We start from the raw sequence: 10,631 nt of genomic DNA, 5'->3' as shown, positions 1-10,631 counted from the left end.
AAGACACTTGCAGGCGTGAAATAAATCTGATTAGAAAACCTTTTGAGGGGAGGGAGGGAAGTCAAGCTCGGCGGAGCATGTTTTTTGGGATGTTTGTATTTTTGAATGTTTGTTTATGTGTTTGTTTGTCTTGTATAATGTTTTAAATGTGTTTATTTTGGAAAATTTAATAAATAATTATAAAAAAAACTGCCTGTGCTGCCCACCATGTTTTGGTGCTCCTCAGCACCATCATAATCAACAACAATAAAATTCTACCCCACCTTTTCCCCTGACAGGGACTCAGGGTGGCTTACATGTAAAATACGAACAATTAAGAACAAAAGAGGGGCAGAATTTTTTTAAAAAAACAACAATCAAACCTTGTATATCTATTAAAGACATACGGATAATGGACAATGTGGGTTTGGGCTTTCCAGATGTCTTCTTTCCCCCAGTGGCATGCTTCAGTGAACCAGTTACCGTTTATCAATTAACCATGGCAATGGTGATCAGTAAACAATTTTCAGTGTGGTTTAATAATCTATTGTTCTTCACCAGAAACTCTGAGAATTGTAGATCTGGCAAGGGAATGGGGGGTCTTCTAACAACTCTCAGCACCCTTAATAAACTACAGCTCCCAGGATTCTTTGGGGGAAGCCACGACTGTTTAAAGTGCTAGTGTAGTGTTTTAAATGTATGGCATGAATGTGGCCTGAGTTGGCATGTGGGTGTGTTGCAGGTTCTAGTTCCCGTGTTTGCTTCTCTGTTATGCTGTCTGTTGTTGATAGTAGTAAGCTGTTTGAGGCTGAGTTGTGAGTTTCTCTTTGTTAGATCAAAATAAATCAGTTTTGTCATATGAGCCCTCCATCCCATTTGTGTGGGGTGGAGGTCTCATAAACCTGTCTGGTAGAGTGAAAAGGAGTGACTGTATTGAAGTAAACAACTTAAATAAATTAAAATTACTCCTGTGACTTTCTGTAGTTTGCCAGATCTTGCTGGAACACCCATGAAAAACATCTTGTTCCCATAGTAACTCCAGCAAAAACAGCTGAGCGGATGAACTACAGGGAGCTACAGCGGATGAACTACAGGAACTACAGGGAGCCAAAAGGGACATTTGAATAAATTCCAGTAGGTGCTGAAAGGCCAGAAGCTTTAAAAAAACACCCTTAAAAGGAGTCACACATGTAAATTAAAAAAAATACAACAAAACCATACAATTTCTATTCAGAAATCTGTTTATTTAGCAGTACGTTTATTTAGCAGGAAGAATAATCTGACATTCTTTAGTCCCATGGAAATGCCATGCGCAGACCCTGCATGTTCTCACGATAAACACGGTCAAAGTGTTCATTCTGTGCCACAGTCAGGTGGTTCTTCCAGTCCCCAGAGATACCTGGAACAACACAAGAGGGTGTGAAACCACTTTGTAACCACAAAAAAGATCCACTAAAATTACTTCAACTAAAACCAGGACCCCATTTTGTCTTGCTCAGGACTTGTGTTTCCACTGGATGAAGCAAGGCAGCTGCCTCAGGTGGCTTTTTTAAAGGAATAGCAGGACCTGCTCCCTGGCTGTTCTTCCCAGGCCCTCCCTCAACTGGTACCCCAGTACTAGTCATGCTTCCATGTTGATGGCCTAGACTTACCTAGCTGCATTTTCCTAAAGCTCCACAAGTAAGAATGGGCAAATCTGTCAATTTTGGTTTTTCTCCTTTTCTCTCTTTTTTTCAAATCTTAAATTCAGTTCTCTACATTTTCACACCGGTTTGCATTTTTTATTTAAAAAAATTGTTCCCATGAAAATCCATCAACATTTTAATACAAATCTCTCCCAATATACACATTTTTGTATGCAATTTTACACAATGCACATTTTTGCAAGCCATTTTCCCTATTATGATTCATTTTCATATGCTCTTGTCACTAATATATGCATTTACTTGCCTACATTATGCAAGCAGTTTCATTTTTGCACTGATCAGTTGTGTGGAAAATAGCACGAAAAATTCAGAGAAGTGAGAATTTCAAAGAACTGTTGAGTTTTAGAACTCAGTACAGGAAAGTATGGGACGAGTAGGCTTACTCAATGTGAACTGAATCAAATTTCTTCCCCACACTACTCCCATTCTCTCTCTCTCTCTCTCTCTCTCTCTCTCTCTCTCTCTCTCTCTCTCACACACACACACACACACACACACACACTTCATAGGTTGCACAAGCCACGGCCTTTGTTTATCACTGGGTATTTTGTTACCTTTCCTCATGAGCTTTCCTTTTGTGTGATCATAATAGGTATCTGGAAACTGAGTAAAGTTGGACATGTTGTTGCCTTTCATCTTGTGGAAGGAGGCATTTTCCACCACAGAGTCGATTTGCTGACCGCTCAGCTCCTTACCAATAAAATGACAAATCCTCTTCACACTTCCTCGTAGGTCCTGCAGAAGGGAAAAGCAAATGACTGAATTCTCATATTGACACTACCATAGGGGGATCTGCCCTTTGAGAAAAAAGAATACAGAGGCATTCTTGCAGGGAGCATTGAGCAAGAATGCTTCAAGGCTACCTCAAATTCAGTACAGGACCCAGGAAATACTGGAGACAATGTTTGAAGACATTGAATTAAGTACAGAACAGCAGATTGTAGGCTGCACCTGGTCTGTTGTAGAACAAAGGAATGCCACCACGCATTGGCCTTAAGTCATTTTTATTTTATTTTAAATATACTGGAGAAGAAGCAAGGAACTCTGAACTCAAAATAGAAATGTTGGGGAAATCAATGGAAAACTCAGGGCTATGAAACAGGTTCGTTCCATCTGGTCATTCAAACCCCCATTGTAGCACAGACTTGCTGTAAGCACTAATCACCTTAGTTCTCTACAAAGGACACTTTCCTTTTTAAACACACATACTTTGTATATAGATACATAAATTGCTTTGAAGTATGTTGCTAATATATTAATTGATGCATAAAGGTGCCGCATTGGAAGTGTTATTATGTGTTTAAAGGATTGTACTGCAATCCTAACCATGTCTACTCAGAAGTAAACCCCACAGAATTCAGAGATGCTCATCCATAGGTATGTGGTTTTAGGGGGCAGATTAAGGATGAAATCCTATTGTGATTTTCCCCCCTATAACATTTTAAAGACCAAAGGAACACATCAATCATTATTGTTCTTTTCACAAGGAAATAAATAATCTCTTCTGAAAATTGCTAGTGTTATCACTGCTCCACAGTTGTTTTTTAAAGAGGGGTTGAACTATCTGGATTTGATTGCCCATTCTTACCTCCTTAAATGTTTCTTTCAATAATGAAATTAAATTTAAAAATCCTTTACATCCCCACCACCATCCAAGTTTTCTGCACTTACAGCATAACTAAACTGTCCCTCCTGACATGAGAGAAACAAGACAGGATAGCAACTTTATACTGAATTGTGAAATCAAGGTAGCAAGAATTGCTTCAGTCCTAACCCCACTTACCTGATGGTGAGCCCCACTGATTTCAATAGAACTTACTTCTGAAAGGGCATGTTTAGGTTTGCAGTGATAGGTGGATTTGTGATGGGCCATTAGTCACACCATGAGCTTTGTCTCTAAGGTGTCCTTGTTGGATTTTTTGAATAGTCAAGTTACTTTAGAGCCAGTCTAATGTAAATACTGTCTGTTTAAGAGAAACAGGTGCCGGTGATTTCTGTTAATTGCCCACAGGCGTGGGTTCTGCTCCTTGTATATAAGGCTCTGCCAGAAAGCCTTCTGTATCTTTCAGTTTGATTCATCTCTTAGTAGATCACTCTCTCAGTTGAATGTATCTCTTAGGAGAACTGTATCTCTCTGTGAGATCAGTACCTTAGTTGGAGAATACTTAGTTGATTCTCAGTTTAAGAGATTCCAAGTTGAATCTTAGTAAGAGAGACTCTTGGTTTAAGAGATTCCTTAGTTGAATCTTAGTATGAGAATTGTTTAGTTATAAAACTAGTTTGCTGTTAATTCTTGGGTAGTTTAATGGGAGTTATGTGGGAGTTTGTGGGGGGTTTGGAATGGATTGAAGGTTGGAATGTGGGTAGATAAAGTTGCTAAGAGAGAAAGCATTTATCTTTAATTTAAAGTCTCTTTTGAGTCATTTTGTTTTTCAGTTAAACCCAACCGTTTGTATTTTCATCTGTATACTTTTACAAGTGTCCAGTTAGTAAGGGGTTTCATATAAGGTAGATAATTCCCTACACTTTTGGTGGTGTTTTCTTAGCCAAGTCGACTTCTGACTGCGTATACTCTGCATGAAGCGTACTTTAAAGGGCCGCTGGAAACTGGGATATGATGTAGGTTAAGCAAGTTTCAATACCCAGTTTTCTCCAATATTATTCTTATCAGCTATATATTTTTTCCAAAAGTCCTAAGGCTCTTGGCTAAGAGGGCTCCCTGTTTCATTAATTTTGAAAGGGAACATGTGGGGAAGGTAATTGATTTGCAGATACCTGTGGATAGCTGTGATGGTTAAAAAGTAAAGGTACTCCTGACCATTAGGTACTGTCGCGGACAACTCTGGGGTTCCACGCTCATCTCGCTCTATAGGCTGAGGGATCCAGCATTTGTCCACAGACAGCTTCCGGGTCATGCGGCCAGCATGACTAAGCCGCTTCTGGTGAACCAGAGCAGCACATGGAAATGCCGTTGACCTTCCTACCGGAGTGGTACCTATTTATCTACTTGCACTTTTATGTGCTTTTGAACTGCTAGGTGGACAGGAGCTGGGATCGAGCAACGGGAGCTCACCCCATCACAGGGATTTGAACTGCTGACCATCTGATTGGCAAGCCCTAGGCTCTGTGGTTTAGACCACAGTGCCACCCGCGTCCCCCGCTGTGATGGTAGTGTGTGCTAAAAATGCATATATTTCTGCATCAGCAAACAATGAAACAGAGCACAGACATATGCAGAACTAACTGGACAGAAAGCACCAGATAAAAGTGGCAAAATGATATGTCACATGACACAAAGTTGGAGACACAACCTGGAAGTGTGAATATTGTCCAGGCTGGGCCAATACCTGCTGTAGTTCTTCATAGGTGATGAAGAAGAAGTTGGACCTGTCCTTCATCTCCATCCAGTTTTTCACATGCTCAAACCAGGAACCATAAGACACTTGAAGAGCAAAGTGGAATGTAAACAGTTTCAGGGACGAGAGGAAAGACATAGAGGACACACCAGTCAGGAACCTACAAAAGACATTTCTTCACCTGATCGGGAAAAAGGTAGATAAGATAAAGGCCCCCTGGACAGTTAAGTCCAGTCAAAGGCAACCATGAGCTATGCGGCTAGCATGACTAAACTACCTCTGGTGCAACGGGACACCATGATGGAAGCTAGAGTGCAAGGAAACACCGTTTACCTGCCCACCACAGTGGTACCTATTTACAGAAGCAGGGAACTTTCAATGCCACCCAGATATAACTAAACCCAGCACCACCTAGCAACCGGGTTGTCGAATGATTCTATTTACATAGACAAGAGATCTAATATTGTCTATGACACTAGAGCAGAGGATTCACAATATGCCCATTCCACATGTTGCAGCCATTCCAATTCCCCTTTTAATGACATTAGTTACTTTTTTTATATAGAAAATGAGGTGAGTACGGTGGGACCTTTTCCTATTCCACCCCCTCCCCACCTATCTCACTGGGGATTGTACAGAAAGGAAAGGAGAGGGCAGGAAAGAGCCTTGAAGAGAACAAATGAGACAGGCTGATTTCCCTCTTTCCCTACCATTCCCACTCAGGAAATTTTCCATGAACTCTTCCAAAGTTCCAGGGTCCTTCACTGTTTTTAAGCCCTTGCTGAAATGGTAATATGAGATCATCACGTCTTTGGGATTACGCACGGTATAGATAACCTGGAAGAGAGGAAGGGGAAATATTTAGGGAAGGCAACAGGAGCAGCCCAAACTGTAGACAGACTGAGGCAGCTTAGGTGGGTCTCATGAAAATGAAGCAAAATCTTTGTTTAATTTACTGTTTTACAGCATTTTTCTAGCTGCTTGATTTCAAACCCTAAGTTGTCTTTGATCATACAGCAGAACCCTGCTTTGTTGTTTAATTTACTGTTGTTTTACTTGTTTGTTTGTTTATTAAATTTGTATATCACCTTATACCCCCAGCAGCTTGTAGGAATCAGTGTTTGTTGGTGTGTGTTTTTCTGCTACACCTCATGCAACAAATTCCTCCATCCTTGATTTGGGCTGGGGTTATCTCCCCTTTTTGGGTCAGATACTTGCCTTTCCTAGGGCCATAGGTGAAGTGTTTGAAACACTGAGCAGGTCATGCTGCCTAACAGAGCCAAAAGAAGCTGAAGGAAGGAGCCAAAAGAAGGTTTGATGTGTCAATTGTTCCTCTCTTACCTTGGCCTTGGAGTGCAGGAAGGACTTGGGGAAAATGTGGAAAGGCAGGTGAGATGACAGGAGCCTGGGTGGAGGAGATTTCAAGGCAAGCTGTAGGCCTGGTATATTCTCTATCCAAGGTGACCGTTCCCACACTGGTAAACTCTGGACCCAGGAGGGGTCTCCATCATGCCAGATTAAGCCCATGATCTCCTGCATCCAATGGGTACCTAGAGGAATGTCAGGTAGTCTTCTCAACCCCTCTTGATTCTGCAATAAACACATTTACTTTATCTTGTTCCCTCTCCCCTTCCATGGCTCAGTAGCCCAGTCTGCCCCATGCAAAACAATCGAAAGGATCATAAAAAATTGGAATGATTTTTTGTGAACAACAAGTTACTCAACACCCTCCTACACAGGCAAGATTCCAAAAATTCATGTCTTGTTTAACATGATGAATCAAATTGAATGAACTATTTTGAAGAGGGTGGAGCAGGTGAGGATATCAGCTGTGTGACTAATCTATAGCAGACATCTTACTTAGCTTTCTGTATACAATGGATGACGGCTCTAGAATCTCCCTGTTAAAATATAGCAAATCAGCTTCATGCTCGATCAAACATGTGATCCAGCTATTCCAGTACTGAAGAACAGATATTCCGCAAGAGGGCGTAATTAAGCCTCAGATTCTTTAAGTGGCCCTCCATTTGAAGGAGAATACCACCTGATTCTGCAATCAGTGATACGAACCTTGTCTGCTTAATCAGGAATCCAAAACAGCTTTATACTGAGGGGGGCGGGGAGGGATGAGGGGAGAGAAAATGGGAAACGAAATGATTGATTCAAGTTGGCTGTAGAGGTTTTGGAGGAACATCTGAAATTCTTGGACCTTTTTTCTTAAGCATCTTTCTCTTAAGCAAGAGTGTATCTTCCTGATCTTTTTATAGGTAATTGTTAAGGTAAGGAGGTTTATCATGATGGTGTTAATAGAGTCCTCATTTCAGGGGCTGTGTATCTAGAAATACAAAAATCTATGATGCAGGCCATCCGCTTAGGTGTCCGATGTTCCAAATAATGAGTTTAAGATGCATTTGTCAGTTGCATGGCACTCCTGGTAGAGTGGAATGTTACACACAGCCTTTAGTCATGACAGGACCATAATAACTGGTTTTAAATGAAACTTTTTTTATTACTTGATCCGAGTTGTCAAAAAAGGTGTGTCTTAACATACAAAGACTGTAAGAGATATGAAGCATCAAAAAAATGGATGCTGGCAGAGATTAGCTATTTTATTGTTTAATGTTTCTGAAATATGACATCATCATCTTTGAAACACCATTTACTCCAAGTTTAAAATTACCTAAATGCACCACTAACCTGACTTGGGGTAAGTGACATTCACTATATCATCATCCAACATTTGGAATTCATTTTCAACATAGCGGAGCGTTTCCTCTGAGTAAAACCGGTAGTCCCCTACAGGTAAACTGATTCCCTTGTATGTGAAAGAAGCCATTGATCACACTGAAAGACTGTAAATATGTTGTTGTTGTTATCATCATCATCATCATCACCATCTTCTTCATCATCAACATTAATTAAATTTGTATACTGCCGAAGATAACAGTGCAGTTCACCACACAAAAATACAAAATACACAATTAAGCAAAAACAAAGCTGTAACCCCCTCTCACAAACACTTTATTAATATTCATTAGAACATACTTATCAATATATAGATATATATAGATATATGATCATGAAGGACAGATCCTGAAGCTGAGGCTCCAATACTTTGGCCACCTCATGAGAAGAGAAGACCTTGATGTTGGGAAAGATGGAGGAAAAGGGGACGACAGAGGACAAGATGGTTGGACAGTGTTCTCGAAGCTACTAACAGGAGTCTGACCAAACTGCGGGAGACAGTGGAAGACAGGAGTGCCTGGCGTGCTCTGGTCCATGGGGTCATGAAGAGTCGGACACGACTAAACGACTAAATGACAACAACATGAGAGAGTTAGTTTTGATACCACATCCTTTGGGACCTTCAAGTAGGACTGCCCACCTTTCACGTTGGGCAGCATTGTGGCTGGGCATCCGGGCCCTGGCAATGACCCAGCTCGTGGTCATAGGATTGACACCCCCTTCTGTGCCTGCTTGGCCAATCTATGCTGGCGGGGAAAGTGGCCGCAGGTGTTTTAAACCGCTGTGCGGCCAGGGGCTTCCTTCTCACGCCTCCTCGCCGGATCTCCCAACCCACCCGACCTCTTTTCAAACTTTGGTATGCATGACCTTGCTATGGACAAATGTCAGCCGCCTTATTGTTGGGGCTGGGTAGGAATATTTCCACTTGGCAATTGGTACCTGCAATTTGGTTTTTGCCTGCCTTTTAGCAATCGTCACAACTTTGCAAGGCTAGGCACTGGGTAAACCTTTGTTTAATGGAAGGGGAGATTGCCCCTCCTCCATAAGGATATCCTGTTAAAGGGATCTGGGGGTGTGGATCCTGTCCAAAGCCCGGGCGTGGGATAGGGCCATGCCATGACCCCAATGGGGATCCCTTGAGGTGCCCCTATTTGATGTAAGTCATAGGGCTCCCCCTTCTGGTGGTTTACCCTTAGTTCGCCTCCCTGTAGATGTAGCCTGGTTTCACCCAATGCCTAAGCCAAATATTTGTGTCTGCTTGCTTGCTTATTGATCAATGAGGAACAGGGCCTTGACACACAATCACTGTTTAAGGGCCAAACTGTAAATATAGCAGCAAAAGTGGAGGTGCTGAGTCAGTAAGACAGCCACAACTGCCGAAAGCATGAGGGCTTTTATGAACCAAAGACGGGCCTGTCCTAGCCATAGAGGCTAGTGGTGCGGTGAACCACGGCGCCGGGCGTTGGAGGGCGCCAGGTGAGCACGGGGGTCCGGCGGTCTGGCCAGGACTGCGCTCCACGAGCTGAGAGGCTGTGCCGAGTCTCTCTCCTTCTCCGAGGACTCCGCGCCGCACCTCCTTCTCCTTTCCCCCGCGCTGGGCTCCGCTCAGTTGAGCTTTGCCACCAGCGTGCGCACAGCACCCAAGCGGCTCTTGCTGGTCCCACGGTCAGCGCACTGGTGGTGAAGCTCAACTGAGCAGAACCCAGCACTGGGGAAAGGAGAAGGAGGCGCAGCACGGAGTCCTCGGAGGTGGCCTCCCGCTGTGCCACGGTCGCCTTGGCACTCCCGGGTCCTTGGAGAGGCTCTGGAGCAAAATCTGACCTCTCAGGAGCTGGTTTGGCCAGCAAGGCGGGAGGAGGTTGCCTGTAGCCCACCAGCTCATAGAAGGGAGGCTGCCTCAGCATGATCACTTCGGTGCTGCGCTTTCAGAGGGGGGCACTGGAGGGACCTTTGTGCCACGGCGCTGGATGGGCTTAAGACGGCCCAGACCAAAGAGGTATACATTCGGCTCTATGGGACTTGGAGGTTCTGAGTAACAATAAATAAACCTTTGAAACAGACCCCCTATTATAGCCCTAAAGGATACCCCAACCCACCTTAGAATTCAGCCTGTACCATACTTACAACCACAAGCTGCTTCTGATCTTCCCTTCTTCTGGTCTCTTCTTTTCCCTTGTTCTGCCAGCAGTATGGCAAGGTGAGATGAACAATGTTCACAATGCCCTTTGATATGCAGTTAATGATTTACAGCTGAAAACATTCCCAGGGGAAGCTTATGTTGGAACAAAGCCGACAGGCCCTATCTAAAAGACACAACTCAAAAGGAAAAGGGAATGGACAGGGAGGAGGAAGAAACAAAACTCAGGTGCCAGTTTAAAAGCAAAATGAGGCACTGGAGTGTCCCATCTCTCCCTCTGTCACAGCCAATTATAGAATTTATTGATTTAGCATTTAATTTTAAAGCCATGCATGTTCCAATCTGGAAATCAGACAGAGGGGAATCAGGCTATTGCTCTTTAAGGAAAGAAAAGGGAGCCTAACAGTAGGAAGCAAGAATTGTCTTTCTATGTGAAATCATGCTCTTTATTGCAGCTTGTAAAACAGTGGTTGAATTTTCCCCAAAACCTCAGACTTTTATATACATTATTTACACAATGAGTCCTATCTGATTGGCTGATTCTGCTTCCCTCCTGGAGCCTGATTGGGCTGCTACTGCAGGCCAACCAGTTGTTGCATTCTACAATCCTACCGGCCTAATAGGCTGATTAACTTCCTCCTGGGGTCTGATTGGGCTGCTGCCCAATCAGTTGTTGCATTCTAGGATCCTACTTGCCTATTGTTCTAG

At 43.1% G+C, this 10,631-nt stretch overlaps 1 protein-coding gene across 4 annotated transcripts; it reads right to left on the bottom strand.

Moving 5' to 3' along the window:
• Positions 1-1,217: 1,217 nt before the first annotated feature.
• On the bottom strand, positions 1,218-10,197 carry LOC118087278 (sulfotransferase 2B1-like). Of its 4 annotated transcripts, XM_060275686.1 has the most exons (8): positions 9,911-10,197; positions 8,260-8,354; positions 7,739-7,893; positions 6,383-6,591; positions 5,752-5,878; positions 5,033-5,127; positions 2,240-2,420; positions 1,218-1,378 (listed from the first exon to the last, which is right to left on the bottom strand). In XM_060275686.1, exons 3-8 carry the CDS (start codon positions 7,875-7,877, stop codon positions 1,269-1,271), a joined length of 861 nt encoding a protein of 286 aa, XP_060131669.1. In that variant the 5' UTR covers positions 7,878-7,893; positions 8,260-8,354; positions 9,911-10,197; the 3' UTR covers positions 1,218-1,268. The 4 variants fall into 4 exon arrangements, with proteins under 4 accessions (XP_060131669.1, XP_034975678.1, XP_034975679.1 ...); XM_035119787.2 differs by having other exon boundaries at positions 7,739-8,354; positions 9,911-10,196; XM_035119788.2 differs by lacking the exon at positions 8,260-8,354 and having other exon boundaries at positions 9,911-10,196.
• Positions 10,198-10,631: the final 434 nt, after the last annotated feature.

This window comes from Zootoca vivipara, chromosome 6, assembly GCF_963506605.1.
Source record: "Zootoca vivipara chromosome 6, rZooViv1.1, whole genome shotgun sequence".
NCBI classification, from domain to species: Eukaryota; Metazoa; Chordata; class Lepidosauria; order Squamata; family Lacertidae; genus Zootoca; species Zootoca vivipara.
This window is presented reverse-complemented; position numbering and strand designations above follow the sequence as displayed.